Source organism: Chinchilla lanigera, unplaced genomic scaffold (genome assembly GCF_000276665.1).
Source record: "Chinchilla lanigera isolate Chin_1 unplaced genomic scaffold, ChiLan1.0 scaffold00006, whole genome shotgun sequence".
Lineage (NCBI taxonomy): Eukaryota > Metazoa > Chordata > Mammalia > Rodentia > Chinchillidae > Chinchilla > Chinchilla lanigera.
The window spans coordinates 35273110-35297623 of record NW_004955407.1 but is presented as its reverse complement, the minus strand read 5'-3'; the positions used below and the strand labels follow the sequence as shown (position 1 = coordinate 35297623).

At 54.5% G+C, this 24514-nt stretch overlaps 1 protein-coding gene across 2 annotated transcripts; it reads left to right on the top strand.

Moving 5' to 3' along the window:
• Window positions 1–785: 785 nt before the first annotated feature.
• On the top strand, window positions 786–22073 carry LOC102008498 (interferon-induced GTP-binding protein Mx2-like). 2 transcript variants are annotated; one of them, XM_005375727.2, is made up of 14 exons: window positions 788–868; window positions 2246–2375; window positions 5654–5846; window positions 6817–6954; window positions 8935–9089; window positions 9761–9899; window positions 10377–10575; window positions 11985–12063; window positions 13104–13226; window positions 13613–13754; window positions 16879–17037; window positions 18843–18919; window positions 19979–20206; window positions 21413–22073. In XM_005375727.2, exons 2-14 carry the CDS (start codon window positions 2274–2276, stop codon window positions 21641–21643), a joined length of 1965 nt encoding a protein of 654 aa, XP_005375784.1. In that variant the 5' UTR covers window positions 788–868; window positions 2246–2273; the 3' UTR covers window positions 21644–22073. The 2 variants fall into 2 exon arrangements, with proteins under 2 accessions (XP_013359964.1, XP_005375784.1); XM_013504510.1 differs by lacking the exons at window positions 16879–17037; window positions 18843–18919; window positions 19979–20206; window positions 21413–22073 and adding an exon at window positions 16391–16833 and having other exon boundaries at window positions 786–868.
• Window positions 22074–24514: the final 2441 nt, after the last annotated feature.

Here is a 24514-nt window from a genome sequence, read left to right as displayed (position 1 = left end):
GGAAGGACAGCAAGGCAGGTGAGGCTCCTGGTGTAACCTTCAAGGAAGCACCTAGACGAACCCTGAGGGATCTGCACCAGCAAACTGCACCCTGGGCACCTCCCGGCGTGCCCTCCCAGGCGTGGCAAACTGTGACTCTCCGCATTTCATGTGGCCCAGGGGTTTCTGGATTCTGTCTTGGAAAGACCCTGTGGTCAGAAGCAGCCTGTCCTGGCCCAGTGTGAGCTGTGGGGCTCGCCCTTGGCCTGCAGGGCAGCAGCCCTATGCCCTGCAGAAAGCGTCAGGACCTGAGCTCACAGCCCGGGACAGGTGTCACTTTGGTTCCTCACTGGCAGGTGAGGGCCCCGGAAGGCTTGGCAGGGGCTAGGGGAGCTCCTGGGGGCACGTGGCTTCCCTACCTGACCTAGCCTGGGGATGCCGGATCCCAGGAATGGGCAGTGCCCAGCACAGGACCTGGCCACTGTGGTCCTGGGCCCCTATGTCCTCAGCCCTGGAATTTGGGTCTTGTATGCTCTCCAGGCTCTCTGACTCTGCCCAGCTGGGTGCTCCCCAGCCCCTGCAGACTTGCGGGCTGTCATGAGGGGGCGGATGTCTGTGGTTCCCAAAGGGCCTTGACCTTCCCGGCACAGCCTTGCGTAGAAGGGGGACCCCACTAACATGGGCCCCCTAGCAGGGCTCATGTGGCCCCGGTTCAGTTTCGTTTCTGCTCAAGGCTCTCCTCCCCGCTCTGGCCGCTGGGGGCGGGCGCTTCGTTTCGTTTCCTTTCGTTTCGTTTCCTTTCGTTTTGTGTACCCTGGGCGGGGCGGGGCGGGGCCTGAGCTGCTTAAAGCTGAGCCCAACTTCTGCACTGATTGCTGCGCCGGGACTGGTGAGTGTGTCCTTCATTCGCCTGGGGGCTCCAGGACGCGCGGGACAGGGGCCGCGGGAGCTGAGGGCTCCTCGTGGGACAGCGCCCAGGGTGGGTGCGAGTAACGGACGGAGGGGGACACTGGCGACTCCCGGTGGGTGCAGACCCCCTGCGAGTCCGAGTCCTGTCTCACCACGCGCATCGGTGCTCCCGGTGGGGGAGCGGCAGGAGCAGCCCCCACGTGGGCCTTCCTGCTACAGGAGGAACGGCTTCGGGGACTGGGGGTATCCAGGGACTCGGGTGGGGCACGGAGGGGGCTTCTGTTCCGCCGCTTCCTTTGAACCCCCAAAGGCATACCTCGGCTGTGTTGGCTGCTGATCCTACGATGTCCAGGGCCTGGGCAGCCCGAGGGGACGGGACTGCTGGGACCAGCTGGGTCCTTAGGAAGGGCTGGTGGCCAGGGGCGCAGCAGAAGTGCACTGCCCACTCCCCGCCCTGCCTGGGGTCTCCGGGGAGACCCAGAGGCGCAGGCCCAGTGGGTGGGGAGGACTCAGCCTTCAGGTGCTGCCCAAGTTCCTGGGGTGACTCAGACATGAGGGGCAGTGGAAGGAGCCCAGGTGCTGCTGAAACCTGCTCCCCACCCTGTGGGACCATGAGCTGCCCGGATGGGATCTTGTAATTCGCTGATCCACTGGGAATGGAGCTTTTCCTAGGAAGCAGGGTCACCTGTGTTAAGGTACCCAGCGCACCCCTACCCCTTGCCCCAAGTCACTCAAAGGAATCCTCTCTGCTTGGGGACTCAGCAGCTGTCTAGCTGCACCCACCCTCTGAATGGTTCCTGCACCCCAGTAACACCTCCAGCTGGACCAACTTCCTAAACATGAGCTTTGGGGGGCATTTCAGATCTCAGTCGTAATCCACATCTCATTTCATGAAACAAACTGAAGAAGGCCGTAGACTCCCCGTGTCCTGTTTGGCCTGCTCCCATGGAAGTGGTGGGTGCTGGTCTTGGGACCAGGGACGCCACCTCATGCTCCTTAAAGGTCACTGAGACAGTGGTGGCCCGGTAGACCAGTGCTGCAGAGAGCCTGCAGAATGGGGGGCTCACCATGGAGTGCAGGACCCCTGAGAACACCAGGTCTTCCCATTGGCCAGTGGAGGGGGAGGTATTTTGGAACAAATTTCCAGATTGCCAGAATCCGTGGATCCCCCTTGTAATTCCTGGTCTTTCCTAGTCACCCCTCTGCCCTCACACAAGGAGTGCATCCAGCAGTCCCTTTCAAGGTGGAGCAATGAGGGGCCATGGTGGCCTGGGCACACATGTCCGGGGTTGGGGTGCAAAGAGGGGCTGTTGGAAAGCTGTGTGTGGGAAGCACTCACACGCTGTCTTTCTTGAAGCACCAAGTGCAACAGAAGTGGGAAGAAGATGGGTCTTTCCATGGGTGAAGCCCGAGGAGATTCAGCTGCCCCATCCAACCATCTCTTACTCAGTGGAGATGCTGATAAGGCAGAGAAAGCCCAGGCCCTGGTAAGTCGCTGTCTTAAGAGTCACACTCCATGTGGACAGGAGCTGTGTCCATCTGAGGAATGCAGTGGGGTCTGTGTAGGGGGTGGCGGGTGCAAAGGAGGGTGGGTTGCTCCTTCCCTGAGATAATGGCTTCCTTGTCCTTCCTGGGGTGGGATGCAGATCTGGGCCGCTTGTCACTCTGCTTAGGACAGCGTGCAGTGGAACTGGGTGCCATTTTGTTTTGAGACAGCAGAGGCGATGCTAACGAGCTCATGTGGGACCTGGGTGGACCCTGGGTTCCTAGAGCATTGTGTAGGTCTTGTCCATACCGTGGCTCACTATGCAGCTAGGAGCCTTCACACTTCCTCCCCTGGGAAGCCACGTGTATCAGACTTCCTGTACTTGAGGCCTATTTTTGGTGGAAACTAACCATGCGCTCTGGAATGAGTCCCTCTCTCTTTGGTCCCAATGCTAACCCTTTCGGCTGTCTGACCCTGAGAAGTTCTTTCTGCGCTTATTAGCCTGGTTTTCCATGTCTAAGATGGCATCAAAGAGCACGTGGTTATTGAGAGACATAAATGCAGTAATGTCAAACCCTCAGAAAGTGCTCTGTTTATTACAATTAAATGTTTTAAACCCTGGACCACCAGCCTGTTTCACATGAACTCACTTCCTAGGTAATGTTCAACAGGTTTTTCAGTGTACAGCATTGTCAAAGATCAGAGACCACTGAGAATGGCCCCCCTATCTCTCCATCTCTGTAAGATCCCTGTTTCCATTTCCCGCCTCCCACCAGTCTCTCTCTTGCTGAGCTATGATCCTCAGGCTATGGGGCAGGATGAAGTCCTGACCTTGTGTTAGCTTTCTGTTACTGTGACAAGAGTCCTGAGATAATAAACTTATAAAGGGGAAAGGTTTACTTATCTTACAGTGTCAGAAGTTTCAGCCCATGTCCAACTGACTTAGTTGCTTTGGGAACCTGGTGGCACAGCATGGTGGGAGGGTGTCACAGAGCAAAGTGGACACCTCGTGTCTGGGAAACAAAAGCAAGAGAAGGGAAGGGCTGGGTCCCTTTATCCACTTCAACCTCCTCTCCCCAGTGAGCCAAGCCTTCCCCCTGGGCCCGCCTCTTCAGGTGAGGACCAAACTTTCAATACCTGTGCTCTCGAAGGACATTACAGCTCTAAACTGGAGCATCCACTCACACCACATGCCTTGGACATGGGCTTTTCCTGTTCAGGTGCGACTGTCATCTTGGAGCTCCACTGCTAGGTAGATAGAGATAGTTCTCAAAGTGAGGCCCCAGGCCAGCAGCATCAGCACAGCCTGCAGGGTATTGGAACAGCAAGTGCTTAGCTCCTCAGCACCCTCACACCTGTGACTCTCCTGCCTGTGCTTTAACAGGGTCCCGCATGAATACGGTAAGAAGCACGGTAGAACGCTTGCATTCTGGTCAGTTGTGTGTCACAGCAGGGTTGCCCCTGGCAGGACACTGGGGATGTTGGCAGGGGCTCACAGTGGTGAAGGGCTGTCCTGGCAGCACTCAGGCCCTTTATAATTAATACGTTCACCATGGGGCTGTAATTCTTATGTGTAACTGCTGGGCAGCTCCAATCCCTGGTGGTACATGGATGACTGACCCTTTGGGCATCTTGTTCCCTGGGTGGTTCGAACAAATCTTATCATTTTTATTAGTGTTTTTACTAATAAAATTAATAAAAGCCACCTGATGGGACAGTCATGCATGTTCCACTGGTGGGTCAAGCCCTCAGGAACGTGTAAATGTGACTTGTTAGGCTTGAGAATACTACGTCGGTATTTTTCTGTTTGAAGCGTTTGTTCTTTCTTCGTTCTTTCTTGATGTTCTGCCTTCTTTTCGTTAAACCTGTGTATTTCAGGCATACTTTCTCCCTATGTTGGCTTGTAAACAACTTCAGTGTCTGTTGGATACGTCTTTAATATCCATGCGTTTCCTGATCAAATATCATTTCATGTGTAATATAAGAACCTTCCCATTGTATACTTACATTTTTCTGCTATTCCTGTGTTTTATGTTATACAGCTTCCTCTCCTTTATGTCAGAAACCCCGCAACTTATTGCTGTTGTTTCCATTCAAAAAGTCAGTTACCTTTCCAGATATTTAAGTGATAAGAAAATGTATAGAAGTTACCACTTGTGTTGATTCCACAGTGTAGATGTTGATTTTCAATCAGTGTTGTTCCCTCTGGTGTGTGGGTGATGAATTGGTTCAGGTTTTGTATGCCTAAAAAAGTCTTTATTTTGTATTAATTTTTAATTCTTTAATCTAACTTTGATTTTTCATGAAAATAACACAGGAAAGTGGTGAAGAACAAGCGACAGATTGCTGTGTCTGAGATCCAGGCTGGCTGGTACTCTCAGCCACATTCCTTACACTTTCAAGTCTCAATTTTCTCATCAACAAAGTGGGTATAATAATCCTCATAACTTAACCTACCTACTAGGTTGATGGGAGTGTGTATGCAAAGTGCTAAGCACAGAGCTTGATACTTACTGATTATGTAAGCTCTCCTCTATCTTTTTTTTATAAAAGGAGTAGCAGCTTAAAAATACTATTTAAAATATAATAGTCACAGCCTCATTGCTTATAATACCACAATTGAGTGTGCAGACTTTGAGAGATACTGGCCCTCCAAAATCCCCGTATTCACTGCCAGTCCTCCAAGGTAAATGTGCTCCACTCCTGCCTTTATTGCAAAACCGTATTTTTAATGGGTATAGAATTGTTTCTTCATGGTGTTTTTTCCAGTGATTTAAAAAGGTTGGGAAGTGAGGGTCATAGTTCAGAAGTAAACAATGTTTTTAGCATATCTGAGATATGCTAGGCTAGGCTTATTCCCTGCCTCCAAAAATTTTTTTTGGGAAATTTATTTTCTCACTGTCTTCATACTGACATTGTTTCTGATTAGAAGTCTGCTGTCAAGCTTGTCTTTGTTCCTCTGTATGTTATATGCCATTTTCTGACTACTTTGGAGATTTTCTCTTTGTAGCTGGTTTGGAGCAATTTCCCTGTGATGTGTCTTCATGTAGGTTGTATCATGCATTCTGTGTCTGGGGTTCATTTAATTTCTTGGACCTTTGGGTTTATAATTTTTATCAGTTGAGCACTTTGTGTATGATTGTTGCTTTGAAAAAGTTTCTAATCTTTCAATCCATTTTTGGGATTCTAATAGCCTGTTTATTGCTGTTCTTGAAGTTGGCTATCTCCAGTGTGCATGACAGGCAGCACAGAAGAGATTCTGCATTTTCACCCCTCCAGGTGTCTGAGAACAACCTCTGCAGGCAGTACGAGGAGAAGGTGCGGCCCTGCATTGACCTCATCGACTCGCTGCGGGCCCTGGGCGTGGAGCAGGACCTGGCTCTGCCTGCCATTGCTGTCATCGGGGACCAGAGCTCGGGCAAGAGCTCCGTGCTGGAGGCCCTGTCAGGAGTCGCCCTCCCCAGAGGCAGCGGTGAGAGCTTTGTCCTCCTTAGTCAGGTTGAGCTGCCCGGAATGGGGGAGGTCCTCCCACAGCTCTGGCACTGCAAGTGCACGTGAGGTTGTGGTCTTTCTTTATGGACTGCAGACAGCCAGCCCTTCTCCTGGCTGCACGTGGCCTTCTCCCTGTGCAGGATCCTGGTGTCTCTGGCACCTCTCATAAGGGCACCTGTCACAGTGTCAAGGACTCCACCGCTGTTATCACTGCTACCTCCTTTAACGTGAATGGCTTCCCCAAGGCTCTGGCTCCCACACAGGCACATTGGTGAAGGCTTCTGGAGAGGCATTCGGGGGGTGACCGTGCAGTCAGTCGCACCGTCTCACTGAGTGTGTCTCTGGGCTCTGTGGAACCTGTGGTGTGGGAAGGTCTGAGTGAAAGGACCAGGCCCCAGCTCTGCTGTGTACTTGGGGTGCCGTCCTGAGCCCCTCCCTGGGGAGGTGCAGATGGGCACTCAGCTCAGCGGTGCTCTGTGAGGTGCACGGCCGAGGGGGCCAGTGAAGGCTCCAGGGAGGAGGTCAGAGCCCAGGTGAGAGTCAGAGCTCAGGACACGGGGACGTGAGAGACAAGAGGGTCTGGTCGAGGGGCCGTGCTGGGAGAGTGGAGAGTGGAGCCTGTGTCGGGGACCCTGAGGACGCGTGCAGGTGCTGCAGGCCTCCCCACTGCATGTGTCCCCCGAAGTGGCTGCGGGGCGGTGGGAGGAAGCAGGAAGTCTGACCTGAGGGGTGGCTTTCAAGCGTGAAGAGGAAAGTCCCTTGGGTGCCTTTTGGAAATGTAGAGGCCTGAGGTCACCTGACATGATGGCTCAGTGCATCTGAGGGGGAAACCGAGTGGTCTCTGTTTCCACCCCCACTGTCCCGGGACTGTGCCAGTGTGAGTAGGGTCGGAGGCCCCATCCGGGGGCTCTAAGACCTGAGGAGAGGACTGACATGGGTGTGGCCCCTAGGCATTGTCACCAGGTGCCCCCTGGTGCTGAAACTGAAGAGGCTGAAGCCGGAAGAGGAGTGGAAAGGCAAGGTCAGCTACATGGGCATTGAGGAGGACATCACGGATGCTTCCCAGGTGGAAGAGGAAATCAGGAAAGGTAAGCGCCCTGTGTGGCTCATCGTCTGCAGGATGCCTGGTCTAGCCGTGCAGTGCTGGCCCCGTGATGGTCCCCGCTATCCCAGTCTTGGCTCATTCTGTGCTCTCAAGGCCCTGTCACACAAGTAGCAGTGGTCTTACTCCTCCCTTCCCTTTCCCCTCTCAAAGGCCAGGTGTGGGCACAGAATCTGGCATCAGGAAGTGACTGTGGAACGTGTAAGGTTCCCCTGATCTCCACTGGGAGCTGTGGGCCTTGTCCCCAAGAGAGTGTGTGCACGGGTACAGCTCCAGTCAGCTGACAGGGGATAGCCCCCTGAACTGAGCACAGTCAGTGTGAAGCGTGGTGGAGACAGCCCTGCTCTCACCTTTGAGGACAGAGCAGCCACTGCAGGGAACTCAAGGCTCCCCTGTGAGTCTTTGTGTTTCTCCCATGTCACATCACATGGTTAAGGGTCAGTTGTCTGGGGACAGGGAACAGGGCCCACACTGATCCTCACAATAAGCAAGGAGGCCTTTGTTTCTGTAAGGCAGTATCACTTTTTAGCCCTGGTTCATAGTCTTACACACAGTTAAATAATGTTACAAAATTTTCTTTGGTCTGAGTTGGAATTAGTTTGTCAGCTGGGGAGATAGCTCAGTGGCACAAGCACCTGCCTGGAATTAGTTTGTCTGCCTGTGGCAGAAAAGCCAAAATAACTGTATTGGTCAGGTCCAGCTGAATAACAAGCCGACCGAAAGCCTCATGGCTTAAAGGTGCGTTTCTCATGGTTCAATGAACCCACTGCCAGTGCTCATTCTTTGTGCAGGCTGTCCTAGGTGATGGTCTAGGAAGACTTTGGTAACATAGCTGGGCCGTGGCTGGCATGACTACTGCACTCCAGGAAACTCTGGGGTTTGATGGTAAAGAGGGCAGGAGTGCTTTGAGCAGCAAGACCAGGCAAGCACCACGGACAGCAGCTTCAGGGTGTGCAGGGACACACTCAGGAACATACCACTGGGTAGTGACCACACTTTGATTGGAGGAATACGCTACCTGTAGATGGGACAAGGGCCAGGTCAGGCGTGAGGCAGTGAACATGTAGGAATGATGGCAATCTTAGAGAGTGGGCAGCTCAGGGCAGACATACAAATGTCTGCAGGGCTCACAGCACAGCTGGGTTAAGGACTGCACTGTCAAAAACCACGTCTTCTGCTTCTGTCTGTGCTGAGGATGACCTCTGTCCCCTAGACCCCATGATGGGGTCAGCAAGGCCACATTCTGGCTGGCTGGGCAGTGACAAAGGGCAGGTCAGTGCCCCCAGCCACCTTCTGGACGTTGCATGTAACATTTTCACATGTGCCGGGGGCCTGAGCTCAATATCACAATCCCAGTTCCCCAGCACAGGAATTTGGGTGATCAGCAGACTCCCACACCTGCCATTGCTGTTATTTTTCATCTCTGTGCTAGATCCCCAACACATTTCACCATTGGGGGAGGAGACTTGAGCAAAGGAGTATTGGCAAACAATTCGATGAAGAGAGTTTCACATCCTACCTATATCATTCACGAGGGGGATGGTGGGGTGTGACCCTCGGATGAGGATGCCCACAGCCGAGGCTCCTCCTGCCTGAGCTGACCCTCCGCCGGGCAAACTGCAGCTCCAATGTGGGGGATCCTTTGTGTGTTTACTCATCTCCTCCTGTGACTGCTACCCCCGTATGAAGGGAGGGACATAGGGACACGGGGAGTCTGGGTTCCATGGGGCCCTGCTCTGGGCTGGGGTCCCCACGGACAGCACCAGCAGGCCTCTCTAGGGGAGCTGGCCATGGCTTGGAAAGTGTTGAGTTGTGCTCTGAGGAGCCTTTAACCCTGATCTCAGAAGGTGGATTCTGCACCAAAGGAGCTGCATCCAGAAGCCCTAAGGGTGTAGGTGCTTTCCAGTCTCCCGGGACTGGGAAATGATACTCAGCCCTGTGGGCTTTTTCTTTTCCTCTACTGCAGCCCAGAACTTCATTGCTGGGGATGGGCTGGGAATCAAGGACGAGCTCATTAGTCTGGAGATCAGCTCCCCCACTGTCCCGGATCTCACTCTCATCGACCTTCCTGGGATCACCAGGGTGCCTGTGGGCAATCAGCCCGCTGACATCGGTCGCCAGGTGAGACTGTAGACGCCATTCAGATCAGGCCTTGGGGTGCAGGCCGTGCTGCCAGAGGGCGGCCACGAGTCCAGGGCTGTGCTGGAGCGGGCTAGGTGCAGTGGGGTGGCCTTGAAGAGCCCCGCGGTTATCAGCTCCCAAGCTTGGTGGTGAAAGTGAGGCAGACAGATACAACTGGAGACAGATTTTCTGTTTCGTCTGTTTTATGCGATGATCCCTAATAGTGTATCTGTAATGGTTGGTTCCAGTTCCATTTTGCAGCATATCCGCTGCAAAATATAGGGGAGCTGAGGAGGCTCATGCGGAAAGAGGGCGTGAGACGCAGGCGTGAAGGAGACTTGGGGAGGGGTGAATCTGAGATCATGGATGCAGGTTCAGGGAATGGGAGCCAGGCAGCATTTTTGGCATCGAGTTGTCCACTGTGACCACCAGATCTGAGGTTTCAGGGGAAAGTTAAGCAGCTCAGACCTCAAGGTCATCCCTGACCCCTTAGCTGTATGACTGCTGCAGAAGAGTTCATCATCCCTCGGGCTCGGCAGGTGAGGGCCACTTTTCTAACCTTACTTTTCAGGGGGAGATACTACTAGGGTCTGGGGGCTGAGCAAGTGTGAGGTTGGGATGGTCTGACCCCTCCTCTCACCTCAGGAGGCTGATAGCGTCATTTCTCATAGATCAAGCGGCTCATCAGAAATTACATCCAAAAGGATGAGACCATCAATTTGGTGGTGGTCCCCAGTAACGTGGACATTGCCACCACGGAGGCGCTGAGCATGGCGAATGAGGTGGATCCCGATGGAGACAGGACCATAGGTGAGGAGTGCAGTCGGATTCAGGTGCCAGGCTCTGCACACACCGAGGGTGGGGACCTGCATCTCTTGGGAGGAGCAGCTAAGGTGCCCACCAACGCTAGAGATGAGCTTTGCTTGGCTCTTGAGGGCCGCAGTTGGCCTGGTTCCCCCAACCTTTCTGTTGCAGAAGGACCAGGTCAGTGGTGGGGCAGGGTGGGGGCAGATGGGGCATCCTACCCACTGGGGATCAAGGGAGAAGGAAGCAAAGCGCAGTCCATGGAGGACACAAGATAAACAGTTTCTTCCTCTGTGCCAGGAGAGTCTACAGTGCAGGCAGCACTCCTGTCCTCATGTGTCTGTCCCACAAGGCTTTCCAGCCAGGGTCTCTGTCTGCCCTCAGGCTAGGGCAGGACCAAGACCTGGGACCCTGGGAGCTTGGGGCAGGAGCCGCCCTTCCCTTCCACCCGGAGTGTCCTCTGATCACAAGTCTCTGCTGCAGGCATCTTGACAAAGCCTGATCTAGTGGACAGAGGCACTGAAGACAAGGTTGTGGATGTGGTGCAAAACCTGGTGTGCCACCTGAAGAAGGGCTACATGATCGTCAAGTGCCGTGGCCAGCAGGACATCCAGGAGCGCCTGAGCCTGACCGATGCCCTCCAGAGGGAAAAGGCCTTCTTTGAGGACCACCCACAGTTCAGGTGCACTTTGCCACCTATCCCCAGCAAATGCCACTGCAGACACTGTCCCCGCGGGGAAATTGCCCTTGAAGGGCGGCGGATCTCCAGGGTGTATGTAGGAGTGTGAGGCTGAGGGTGACAGTGAGCAGCTGTGTGTGACAGGGTTTGTTCTCAGTGTTCGCCTGCAAAAATTAAAGGTGCGATCACAAAGTATTACCCTCCCCACATCAGTGAAAATGAAGAGGGGACGTGGCACAGTCATTTCAACAGTGATGTGCAAGGTGAAATACTTTGAACAGGAAAGACTGCAAATTGGTTTGGTCTCCAGTGAAATGCATGCAAAGGTGGAAATGCATGCAGGCCTCCTAGAAGACTGCAAGGAGGCAGCCTCAGAACATCAGGTGTGTCACACAGGCCTGTGCACGCTCTGACACAGGGCAGCAATGTGCACACAGCCCGAGAGTGGAACGACCTGGGGTCCGTGGACAGAGAAATGCACTGGGTTATACAGGAGCTGGAATATTTTCCAGTCTCAGGGGGGAGGAAGTTCCCCTAAGAGCTGCGGCTTGGTGGGACCTTGAGGATGTGACGCTGAGCGAGGTAGTCGGTTACAGTGAGACCGACGCTGCGTGATCCCCGAGTGACATGCCCAGGGCAGCAACCTCATGGATATATTGGGGGATGTGTGTAATGGGGAGACTTTCATCTTTGCAGATGAGAAGGCTCTGGACAAGGGTGGTGGTGACTGTGATGGAACTTGATACCGCTAACCCCATACTAAAAATGGTTAAAATGTCCCATTTCCCTGCCTGTATATTTTTGCCACCCTTAAAAAATTGCGGATGTGTAGGCGGAAGTTTGGTACCAGTGAACTGTCACAGCCAGGCCATTGCTTAGCCTTCTGCTGCCTGTCACCCTGAACGACCCCATCAACTCCAGAGCAGCCTAAAACAGCCCACTCTGGGCACACAGATTGGGGCAGTTTGAGAGGGCTGCATGGCCTCCCCCTCCGTGTGTCATGGTTTACATTCCAGGCCAGAGTGATTCTCCCTGCGTCGTGCTCCTCACGCGCATGCATATTTGTATATGTACCTGCCCCTGTATGCAGAGTGTACTCACATGTGACTGCAACCTGGTGTGTGTATATTCATGTGTGTGTTTGCCATGGACACTGCCTGTGGTTGTGCATGTGTACATTTTGGACATGATAGTCCAGTCCTGAGATACTTTCCCAGCTGAGCTGGATGGGGTCACGCAGCCCCTGACAGAGCTCGCTCCCTGCACCCAGGGTGTGTTCAATCCACTGATGTATGATGGGTATCAGTCGTGTGTCAACAACTCCATTGGAAACAACTGTGCTTGACTTCCCCAGCACAGATGTGTGTGTTTTGTCCACATCCTAATGGAAATCTCTCTTCATCCCCATTCAGGGTGTTGCTGAAGGACAGAAAGGCCACGGTCCCCTGCCTGGCAGAGAGACTGTCCGAAGAGCTCATCGCACACATCTGTGTAAGTGCAGGCAGGACCTTGTGTCCTCCTAGAGGGGCCCCGGATGCCACACCAAGCTGTGCGGCTCAGAGACATGCTGTGCCCAGGAGAGCTCAGCAGTGAGAAGGAGAAGGTCTGGGCTGGGGCTGATTCCACTTTTCCTGCAAGCTCTAGGGTGTGGATTTTCTGGGTTTGGTCAGAGTCTGGGTTTGCACAGCAGAACCTTGGGAAGGCAGCTCGTGGGCTCCAAGGCTCAGCAGGGGTCTTCTTTCCCCTCTGCCCAGAGCCAAGGTCTAGGTTCTTCTCCCCGACCCCATGGTTTGGGTGGAGAGCAGGATAATGCCTCGCAGACCATGCTGGTGAGGGCAGAACTGCCGGGGTGATCTTAGCAGGAAGAGCTTGCTCTCCTGTCAGACTCCCAGCCTTGACCAAGCTGAGGGGATTCATCTTCCCCCTGCACCAGGTCTGGCTCCTGAATCTGAGCTCGGGTTTCTTGCATGGGGCTGCAAGGTATCCATTTGGTGTCCATGCTGCTGTCTCAAGTCCCTGGGTGACCCCCGAGTCCTAGATTCAACCTCCTAGTCTCACTTATTGTCTTGCCACCTGGCGCATGGGAAGGGACAGTGCTAACATCCTGGCCAGTGTGGTCTGTACTACCGCTGGTGGGTGAGCTGCTTACCCAGCTGGCCACAAGGATCGAAACAGGTATCCCTGATAGCGTTCCTCTGCTGAAAACAGCATACAAGTTGTAGAATCTCAAGTTGTTCCAGCTGCCACTTTTCCAAAAAAAGAGCTTCAGGCTGCTGTCCCTGCAGAGAGCTCGTAGAGGGTGAATCAGGAGTTGCTCTTTGGTGGCTCATGGCTGGGAGCTGGGAGAAGGAACATGGCAGGCTGGGGTGCACAGGAGACCCCTACTGCACTTCTCTGCCCCAGGAAAATTATGAGAGGACACCGAGATGTCACTTGGAACAGGCAGCCCCTCTGCAGAGCAGGCCCAGGGCCTCCTTTCCATTCCGAGTCCATATTTCTATGCCCCCTTGTTTTTTCTCTCTTTTTTCCAGAAATCTCTGCCTCTGCTGGAAAGTCAAATAAAGGACCTTCACCAGAGAACAACAGAGGAGTTACAGAAGTATGGCATGGACATCCCAGAAGATGACAGTGAGAAAACATTCTTCCTGATTGAGGTGAGGATCGCCGGTGGGCTGGTGTTGGAGACTGCCACATTGCTGTCCTCCAAGGCATCCTGTGACTGATACCTGCTGTCCTCTCTGGCCCGAGGCTCCTGCATACACGCTCTGCTCACTTAGCAATAAGAAGGGTGCCGGTGGAGACAGAGGTCAGGGAGTCCTGCTCATTACAGGGACTCTGATAAGGGCCTCATTCAAGATCCCCAGGGCATTTTGGAGGGACGGGGGTCTCCTGGTGGCAGGGCCTCTTCTCTGTCCTTGTCCCAGCGTGGTTAGGAGGAGGAGAATGGTTCACCCACCCTCAAAGCACACAAGACCTCCAAGCCACTTCGACCCCTGCATTTGAAGTATCTCTGCTGATACACTGCTTCTCTTCTTGACAGAAAATCAATGCATTTAATCAGGACATCAGTGCTATAATCGAGGGGGAGGAAAATGTAGGCATGGACGGCACCCGGCTGTTTGCCAGACTCCGACAACAATTCCAGTCGTGGAGTTCCATGATTGAGAAGCATTTTGCAAAAGGTGAGTGTCTTAATTTGTGCTGCTGTAACTAAAAATCTCAGCAAGGGTAGTTTATAAAGGCCAGAAACTCATCGCTTACACTTCTGGATGCTGGGAAGTCCAAGGTCAAAGCACCAGTGCATTGGGCGTCTGGTGAGGGCTGGATCTCTGCAGCTGCTTCCAAGGTGGTGACTTCCGGCCGCGTCCTCACATGGGGGCGGGCAGGCTAGCTCCTTCAGACCTCTTTGCTACACATATACGGTCTGCGAATATGCAGCCCTCAGCACCTGACATCTTGTTAAAGACCTACCTCTGAACAGCGGCATCCTGTGGGCAAAGTTTCAGCATCTGAACTTGGGAAACACATTCTGACCACATCAATGAGTCAGGGTGCAGTCCAGTATCTCCCGTGGTCTCTGAGGACACAGAGGAACGTGATGTGAGTGGTAAGGACCATGGCTGGAGTAGGCAGTTATCCACCCAGAAGCTACACTCGCTGTGTTCCTTGTCACTAAATGAGGCCAACAGGCACCTGTAACTGATTTCAAGGGACATGTAATATATTGGTCAGCCTTCCTTTCACTGCCAAAAAGTACCTGACATGCACAATTGATAAGAGGAGAGGTTTATTTGGCGGAAGGACGTGGCAGGGCAAAGCTGCTTTCCACAGTGGCTGGGAAGCAGAGCACCGGGGAAGACCCTAGAGAGAGATGTGGCTTCTACAGGCGCCCCCAGCCACCCAGCCCTGCCTCCTCTCAGCACATTCATTGATGAAATTAGTAGATGAATCTGCTGAGCAGTGCAGTGCCCTCAAGATCCAAACACATCCCCAGGAGCCTCTTAATCTAGTCTATTTGACAAAAAGCATGAAGGAATCATCCGTCAAGCCATGGTATATCTGCCAAGTAACTGCTGTTCTTCAAGGAACTTGATAGGAATCCACAATTCATTTTAATCAACCAGAGCTTCAGAGTAACAGTCAAGAACATGGGGAGAGGGCTATTCCGTCTTGTGGGTTGGCTACACTGTGGAATCCACTTGTCCGTGGCAGGAGGCATGGAGGGTGGATGGAGTACATGGAAGGCTTCACAATACAGGGCCTGTTGGCACACTCATTTGGGGGATCTTGCTACGTACATCTCCGCCGTGCCCACTGGCCCTAGCTGCTCACCACCACCAGGTCCAGAGGGCTGAACGCCAGCTGTGGGCTCTGTCTCCACACTGGGAAAGGTCCACTCTGCCCCTTCCAAAATGGGAGGAAATATTTGTAGATCCCATGTATCTAATAAGAGAGGATCTTGCATCCAGCAAATGAAGAACTGTTCCAACTCTATAATAAAAGGGCAATCCAATGAGAAATTAGGCTGAAGATTGGAATCAACACTTGTCCAATAGGAAGATGCACAGAATGGCCGATAAACCACTCAAAAAGATGCTGAACATCGTCAGCCATCAGAAATGTAAATCAAAAGCACAGCAGCAACCCACGCCCCACCCTGGGGTGGCTGTAATCAGAAAGGCCGACCATGACAAACGCTGGGCAGGAGGCAGAGATGGTGAGAGCCTCACACACTGCGACGGAACTGTGAGGTGGCCCAGCTCTTTTGGATGGCACTTTGGCAGTCACCCTAAACAGCAAGCATATGGCCCAGCAACTCTACCACCAAGAAGCCCACAGGGAACTGGGAACACGCGGCCACACAGAAGCTCACAGAGGAACGGTCAGGGCAGCGTTACTCATGGTATCACTCAAGCCCGGGGTCCCTCCGCTGGTGACTGGAGAAACCCAAGGGGCTGCCCTGTGTGTGTGCTTGCTTGGGCTGTTAGAACACAACCCTAGCCCTGGTGATGAGAAAAGAAGAGTAGCAGGTCCTGCAGTTCTAGATGCTGATGCTCCAAGGTCAAGGATTCCGTAGGGTTGGTGACCTCTGAGGCCTCGCCCCTTGCCCTGTAGCCAGTGCCTTCTCCCTGTGTCCTCAGGCTTCCCTGTGTGTGTCTACGTTCCTGGTCTCCAGTCTGCATAGGGACACCAGTCAGGTAGCCTCAGAGCCTACGCTAACGACCTCACTTCACCTTAATTCCTCTTTACTTCAGAGTTCCTGTTGGTGGCACAGAGGCATTCTAAGTCATGGGGGTTAGGATCCTAGCACAGGAATTTTGGGGGAATGCACCAGGGCCTATAACACTGCTCAGGATGATGTTGTCAGAAAGCTAGAAGCATAGACACATGCTGAACATGGCTAAACCTGGAAAACCTGATGTGGAATGAAAGAAACTAGTCAGAAAAGAGCACATATCATGAGATTGTTGCTGGTGATATGTCGAGAATGGTGGAAGCCATCGAGACAGGAGGCAGAGGAGGGGCTGCAGGGCTGGAGCAAGGGGACGTGGGGGGGGGTTGCTGTACAGGTGTAGGGCATCCTCCAGGTGATGGCGAAGTCCTGGAATTGCTGGAGGGCTTGCACAACTCTGTAAATATACCAAAAGTCATGGGATCATTCACTTTAATAGCATGAGTTTTATTGTTCGTGAATTAACCTCAGTAATGAAATTCCTCTGCAAAAATCTCTCTTGTCCAAAGGGGGAGCCAGGGTACCCATTCCTAAGGGCGGAGGCAGGGCCCTTCTGTATCTCCACCCTGATGGGGTCTCCCACAGCCCATGTCACACTCCAGCGTGCCCGCTCACCGTGTGGTCCCTGGGAGGAGGGACACTTCCTGCTCGTGCCACATCTCAGGAGCAGGGGACCAGCAGGTGACCCTGTGACTCTAGCTGTGCTCAAGGTTATCTTGCATCCTACAGGCCACTGGTCCTGGGTAAGGAGCATTCCCTATCCTGATCCTTTGTCTTCGGTACAATCTAATGGGGTTTATGAAATTCCACACTCTAGTGCTTCTCCAAGATCCGTCTTTCTCGAGTTCTGCTCTCTGGCTCTGCACTTGCGGGCTTGGGCTTACAGAGTGAATTATCTTGAGATTGCTTTCTTTATGGCAACCCCAGCATAGTTTCCCATTTGAAAACCAAGAATTACTTTTGATTTTGCGTTTTCTTGCCACTCATGTTTACAGACAAGCACAATGTGATTATTAGAAAAATCTGTAAGATTTTTTGGTAAACTCAAGCAAAGCTACCTTTTCCTGCTGTAGGTTATGATGGTTTACAAACTGAAATCTGGAAATTTGAAAACCAGCATCGTGGCAGAGAGCTGCCCGGGTTTGTGAACTACAGGACGTTTGAGAAGATCATCAAAAGGCAACTCCGGGCCCTGGAGGAGCCAGCTGTGGACATGCTGCACCAGGTCACCGGTCAGTACAGCTCCCTGTGGTGGTGTCTATTACTCTGGCCGGGAAAAAAGGTCAATGAAGCAGAATGGAACTTCAGAGAACTCCCTCGTGTGTTTGCTACACGAAACCTGTTCTCTGCTGCCCCAGATGCCAGCCTGGGTTCCCCTAGGTTGTGATCCTGATAGTACCATAGAGTTGATAATGTAGGAGTTGAGGCACACCTGGTGAGGGTTCAGTGCCCAAGACTGCCCCCAGGTTCATAGCTCCATCCCAAGTCCTGAGTGACCATCTATAAATCAGGGTCCCATTGCCATCTTCTTGGGTTTGGTTGATTCCCTGGCCAGCGCTGTGCTGATAAGACATCCAGGGGCCGAGGCTCTGTGGAGTAGGATTGTGTGACCCTCCCAGAGCACCTGTGGCTCCACCTGAACTTGGAAACCTGGAGGTTTCAGGCAGGCCTCAGTGTGGAGGATGGAGTGACAACCCAGCTTCCTTGCTGGAATTGAGGGTGGTGGGTGTGAGAGTCCCCGGCTTCTGATCCTTACCCAGCCCATCTGGTGACCAGCTTCATCTGAGCCTTCCAGACCCACCGCTGTCACCTGCATAGAACACAGGGTGCTTGCATAGCAGGAGCTGCTGAGGCATCCTGAGCTGTGTCCTGACACCTCCAAAGCAGATCTGGGTGTCTCCTGCCACAGGCCGCTCTGCCTCGTGCCTGTGGTCACTTGTACTCTCAGAGGCTGTGCTGATGGGGCGGCTCTGAGGATCCAGGTCAGGGCTGAAACGCCTGTGCCAGGTGTGAGTCCCCTTGGCTCTCCTAGGTGTGGGGTGCCTCTGTGGTCAGTGACCCCAAGGGAGACCCAAGTCTCATCCTCTGCTCATTCCCTCTTGAAATGTGTCGCCTGCTGGATTCAAATCCGAGTAGACCTCTCCCCTCAGGCTGCCCTGCCTGGCCTTCTCCCCAGAGTTCACCTCCTGCTTCAGCAAAGCCCAGTCCTTCAGGGTTCCTTGAGGCGACAGGGTCAGTACGGCTCTGGACACCTCATGCCCAGGTGTGTCCGGTGCACCTTACCTCGGGGCTGCAGAATAATACACCTGCCTCCCTCATTCCATGCTGTCATCATCAGTGCGTGCTTTTTTATGCCCAGAGGAAAGTGTGCGGTACGTACAGCCTCCTAGTCATGCAACAAAGTTGAGAATCAAATATGTAGACCCCCACTTTTCAGAAAGTTGTGATCTGGACATCAATAAAGACATGCGAGCATATTGATATGCGGCAACGTGATAGTGACCTCCTATAAGAAATTAGAACAGAAACTTCCAAAAATAAGAGCATAAATGTGTTTTGTTTAAATAAGAACAGGTTCTTGCGATTCTTTTTCAAATGAATAGCGTGGACACAGAGACTCTATTGATGACTTGAAGAATGATGTGATGGTTTTCTTTTTAAGTATTAATAGGTTTGTAATTTGCAAGAAATTACTTTCCTGGAAACACAGCTTCTACTTTGGATAAGACATTTCAATGTGAAGTAGAGATATGCCAGAGGACGCATAGCTGTAGGTCCTCCAGTGGGTTCTCACTCAGTGGAGCATGGCTTTGTCTTCCTGGTGAAGGAGGAGGGGAAGGATGGGAAGATGGAGGAGGGCGAGGAGGTGGGAGAAGGAAGAGGAGGAGGAGAGGAGAGGGACAGAGGGGAAGAGGGTAGAGGAGAGGCGAGGGACAGGAGCCTGTGCTGCGGACCATGTTAGAGCCATGCGTGTTGCAGCCCAGGTGAGGCATGCAGGAGCCGGCTGGTGCTGACTTGCCTTTCTCTCTTTGAGCAGATATGGTCCGGAAGGCCTTCACAGATGTGTCCGAAAAAAACTTCACTGAGTTTTTTAACCTCTACAGAACCACCAAGGTAAAGCCGATAACAAACACGTCATTAAAGAAGAATAAAAACTCAGACAGTAGAATCCGCATTTCTTGCATACATTTGGATACCTTTCCCTTATACATTTGGAATCGTCTCACTCTCCAGGGAACCTCCCTGCTGGTGCCCCCAGCAAGATCTGGTTAAAGCAGTGGGGTTGGGGGGACTCAGAAATGAAATGGTAGCCTGGCGTGGTGGTGCACACCAGTAATCCCAACACTTGGGAGGCTGAGGCAGGAGGATTTTTGTGAGTTTGAGACCGGCCTGGGCTACAAAGTGAGCTCGAGGCCATCCTGAGCTGCATAGCAAGACCCTGTCTCAAAAAGACAAGAAAAAAAAAAAAGAAATGAAATGGTTAAGCTCAGGAACCAGAACCCTGGTCAGTGTCGACATGGAATAGCGGAGAGTGCAGGAGGTGAAGGCTCCCCCAGGACGTTCAACAAGGCTCAGTGCAGAAGCTGGACCTGAGGAGAGGGAGGGGCACAGGGACAGGTGTGGCCCAAGTCAGGGCACACGCCGGTTCTGGCAGGGCAGGATCCCGGCACAGAGGGGCCCCTGGCTCTGTCGTCCTCCAGCCTGAGGCTGAGGGTGGCTGCTTTACTGGCCCGTGGCCCTGAATGGACGAGTGACGTGTCTTGAGGTGGTCGTGACAGGAGGACATGGGTGGGGCCCACCAGCACTGAGCCTCACATGCAGTGCTTTGCGAGGTGGAGGGCGTGGGTGCTTTCTGGGCAAAGCCATTCTCCTCGGGGGCCCTGGAAGCAGGGACAGTGCATGTGTGGGATGGGACTGACCCCAGTCCAGCCCTTCCTGCCCTTGTCTGTCCCCTGGGGGCCACCATCGCCTCCCCTCAGACCCACGGGGAGCAAGGAGAGAAACTGAGTCCTGGCCGAGGACAGAACAGGCAGGGCCCGGGTGAGGTCTCATGGCACTGTCGGTGGGGATGTCCAGGTCGGTGGCCGCTCCTTTGGGCTCGTAGGTGGGCTGTGTGCTGTGGTTTCGGGCTCGCCTCCTGAGGGATCTTCAGGGGTCTTTCTCTTCCCGCAGAACAAAATTGAAGATATTAGATCAAGCCAGGAAGAAGCAGCAGAGAAGGCGATCCGCATTCACTTCCAGATGGAGCAGATCGTCTACTGCCAGGACCAGGCTTACCGAGGCGCGCTGCAGAAGATCAGGGAGGAGGAGGCCAAGGAGGAGGGGAAGAGCAAGATCTCTCAGTCTTCAAGGAACACGGCTATGGCCGAAATCCTCCAGCACCTGAACGCCTACTGCCAGGTGCGTTGCTCATATCGCAGACCCGAGGGGCCGAGTCCTTTCGGTCTGAGAACCCGTGTCTGGGGTTATGTGGCGCCAGGTGACCAGCCAGCTCTGTGTGGCCCCCTGAGCTCCACCTCAGCTAGACAGAGGCACTAGGGGTTTAGAGGCCCCCATAGCTGGCTTGGACTGGGGTGTGGTCCGGACCCAGTGACTTCATCTCTCTGAGCCTGGGCTTCCTTTTGAGTCCCCGCCTTCAGGGCCAGCACCCAGCATCCTCCTTTCTGTCTCTAGGGATCTGAGCCCTCAGAGGCCTGTAAAAACAGGGCTGGCTGATATGTCTGAGCACAGTGTCCTGCGGGTGCGTCCCTGAGGTCACAAGGGTCAGAATTCTGTGTGGTGACGGATTCCTTCCTGACAGCTGGGGCCATGTCCCCACCCAGGGCCTCCTCGTGGCCTGCTCCTGGGAGCCGCCCTTTGCCGGAGCTCTGTCTCCTCTCCTCCATGGCCTTGGGGACGGGCCATGCCTGGCTCACATGCTGCGCGTCTCGCTGCCCCTGCCAGAAGAGCCCCTGGGTGCTCGTCACCTGCCTAGCTCCTCCCCGAGCGGGTGGCTCTTGACACATTGTCTGTGGTTCCCCATTTGGGGGGATCTGTGGCCATGTTGTCCGTGCACCCCAGAGAAGGAAACTGAGTCACAGAGGGGCGGCAGACCTTGACGGGCCGCCTGCACATGCCACAGCCCTGGATCAATGTGTGTCCAAGAGAGTGAGAGCAGGAGGACAGAGGGAGAGGACGGAGCAGGGACTCTGTCCACGCTGGGACTCGGGCTCCTGCCTGGGCTGTCACAGCCCAGACCCTGCCGCCAAGCAGCCCGAGGCCTGACCCGAACAAGAGTGGGGTGTTCCCCCGAGGGTGGGTGCCAGTGAATGTCCCTTCGGACCGAGCGGGCCCCTCACTGTTACAGAGTGTTGTTCTACCCTCTTCCTTCCGGCATTCAGATGATGGCCAGGGAGGCCAGGGACAGAGGTCATGGCTACTGTGACCCATGTGGGGCCCTTCTCTGTCCGCACGGAGCCTCTTCTACCCCCCGCACCGAGAACACTGAGTGTGAACCCAGGCCAGGGTCTCCCTCCTTGGAGCAATGGGTCCTCTAATACTCGCATGTGAGATCAGGGTTCCCTCTTTGTACTCACCACTCAACCCTTTTGTGATCTTTTCTTCCAGGAGGTTCACAGCCGCATGTCCACCCACATCCCCTTGATTGTCCAGTACTACGTCCTGCAGATGTTCGGCCAGCGGCTGCGGAACGGCATGCTGCAGCTGCTGCAGGACAAGGAGGGTTGCACCTGGCTCCTGAAGGAGCGGAGCGACACCAGCGAGAAGAGGAAGTTCCTGAAGGAGCGACTGGCACGGCTGGGCCAGGCCCGGCGCCAGCTCGCCAAGTTCCCCGGTTAACCTGGCTCCCAAGCCTCAGGATAGGAGGCCCTGGGCCTCTTCTGAAGGCCATGCCAGGATGATGTAGCCACTTAGCAGATGGTCAGTAGTCAGAGGTAGAGATCTGTGCTTTTTATCCAGTAGCACATGGGGACCAAGAGGAGAGTAGTTTGATTGCCAGCCATAAGAGGACAGTCCCACCTCAAAGCACAAGCTGCAGACTGGAGGGAAGATGCCACCATCCTGAAGGAGACAAGGACATCACTGTAGGACCCCACCTCCCCCACCCACCCTTTATGTGCCAGGAGATGGCCCCCAGGCTCAGCGCCTGGAAAGGTTTCTTCCTGGTCTCTCTGCAGCCTCCTCTGGAACCAGGCTTGTAGGAGCGGCCTGGTGCTTGCAGAAGCTGGGCCTCCTATGTTTGAATAAATGTGTGACCCTTGTCTGCCAAGCCTTGTGTTGGGGGAGCCCAAGGACAACAGTGGGAGGAACAGGTGGCACCAAGCATTGGGCACTCAACTGTCCCCTGGTGGGTGGGGTCAAGCAGGATCCTCCTGTCTCCTGGGACTGCAGGGAAAGGGACATGCTAAAAAAGACAGCCACGGCATGGGTGTGCCATTGGCACCGACCCTGCTAGGTTCCAGGGCAGAGGAACCAAGGGAAGACAGAGTCTAAACTCTGCTAGGGACCCAGGCTGGACAGCAGGCAGCATGTGAACTATTTCCTCCCCAGAGGACTGTCCAGTCCCAGGGCTCCCTGTGGCTGAGACAGACAACACTAGCTACGTGCTCACACTCCACCCTCCCAAAGCCTGGCTGCAGGTCCACCCTGGTCCAGAGCCTCCCTCCCACCAGACCTATCAGAGGGCAGGATAAGTGACAGGGCACTAGGGACCACGGGCAGGAGAGGCCCTGACACTGTGTCCTTCTGACGGAGCTGGGGCATTGGGACTACGGGGTCCAGAAGGGATGAGGAGGATGCAGAGATGAGCTCTGAGGACCCAGGAGCAGAAGACACTTTCTGGGGGGGGGGCGTATGTTGGATAGTTGGTGTGCGGATTGGGTCCTGTCTACAGAGAGCCTCAGAAATGCAATGGCCACATCAGCACTGCACCTCCCAGCAGGGGATCAGGCCATCATGGACAAGGATCGTTAGGGTGGGGACCGGCCAGGGAGGGACTAGTGTCCCTGTCCCCACCCACACAGCTCCCACCCCAGCTCGCTTCTGACCCTGGGACTCTGTGATGGTAATCCTCGGGCACTTCCAGGATTTGTTCAGAGGCAGTGAGGGGAGAACATGGAACACTGCACAAGTCCTCGTGCTTGGCCACAGCTGGGCAGCGCCCCTGTGCCTCTCTGGGGGTGGCCTGCCCCCAAATGCTTTCCTTACCTATGTGGAGCGCCCCTACACTGTAGTGGGAGGTGGGACTGTACTCGTCTGCAGTGGATTTACTCACGCCTAGAGCAGTTTCAGAGTGGCTAAAGCAGACCCTCTCTGGCTGAGGGCAGGTTCTACCCTGAGGCAGCCTGCAGCCCTCCCCAGGCCACATCCTCTCCTCTCCATTCTGGGTGGCAGCAGGGAAAGTGGGGTGCTCCCAAGGGACACTGGGTCTCTCTTGAGCCGCAGACAGCTCCCATGTGGAACGGAGTGGGGACCAGGGGCAGGGCCTTGCTTTCCTGGACTGAGGCATGAAGTCTCCAGGGACACGGTGGAGTGCCCCAGGTGGACACACAGGTCCCGAAGACAGGGCGGCATCACGGAGAGCCTGAGCACATTTGTGGAAATTGGAGGTCCCAGGACCGGCATCCTCTGAGATTCTCCTCAGCTTAGAAGAACCCACCTGCAGAGTCCTCTCGGGACAGTGACAAGGGCCAGCAGGCACATCTCAGGCCTCATGCTGAGCTCAGGGAGAAGCCCTTCTGGAGCAGGGGCTGTGCTCAGAGGAGTAGGAAGTGCTAGATTCTCCCACAGAGCTTCCGGCTTCCTGCCTGAGGACCTATCTTGCAGACAGTCAGGTTCCCTCAGAGGTGGGGGCAGCCAGCCCTGACTGGGGTTCAGGTGGGGACAAGAGGCAGAGGGTGCAGCCGTAACTCAGGTGAGTGTGACGCACAAAACAGGAAACAGTGCTGTGAGGGCTCCTGACTTTCCATAATGGACTAAACACCTTTAAATGACACATGTGAACGTGTAAGCCGAGCGGAATCTGACCCCAGCTGGAGCGCGGAGGGGACAAACCCAACAGGCAGGCAGAGGAGGAACTCTTCTTCCATTTCAGTCAGACATCAGGTTCCTGGAGGCCCAGAGAAAGGTCAGTGTTCTCAGCTGGAGCGACCTTAGCCGCAGCAGCAGGCCAGGCTGCTGCTCCCAGGACGCTCCCCGCAGAGGTGCCACCTACAGCAAGCTGAGAAGGCGCTGCCCGGCTAGGTGTTGGAGCTTTAGGCGAGGTCGGAGCCTTTCTTCTGGGTCCTCCTCGTAACATTTTCTCCTTCTCTGCACCCCTTCTGCGCCTGTGGCTCAGAGGTCTCCTGGAGGGGCTGGGAGACACGCGGGGCTGCAGAGGGCGGGCAGTGCTGCACGGCACGCAGGGCACGATGTGTCACTCCAGTCGCGTGTCCTGCAGCTGCTCCTTCCTTGGTCCCCGCTGTCTAGTGAGGTGGGATCTTGCCTTGGGTACCTGAGCGACTTTGGTGCTGAGCCTCGGCGTCGTGCTGGAAGGGTCTCGGGTGCTTGGTCACTTCGGCGGGTTTGCGCCCCGGCCGTCCCCGCAGAGCCGCTCTGCCGGTTACAGTCCGGCGTGCGCTTGCGGAGGAGCCGCGAGGCTGCGCCTCTTCCCCGGAATTCAGTCCCCTCCGAGCACGCGCTTCCCCCTGAGTTCCGCGCGGCCACTGTGAC

Bases quoted from the DNA above. Each gene is read 5' to 3' on its own strand.
- LOC102008498 (XM_005375727.2), top strand. From the start codon at position 2,274: ATGGGTCTTTCCATGGGTGAAGCCCGAGGAGATTCAGCTGCCCCATCC. The intron at 9,090-9,760 runs GTGAGACTGTAG...CATTTCTCATAG, and splicing joins CCGCTGACATCGGTCGCCAG to ATCAAGCGGCTCATCAGAAA. The intron at 10,576-11,984 runs GTGCACTTTGCC...ATCCCCATTCAG, and splicing joins GAGGACCACCCACAGTTCAG to GGTGTTGCTGAAGGACAGAA.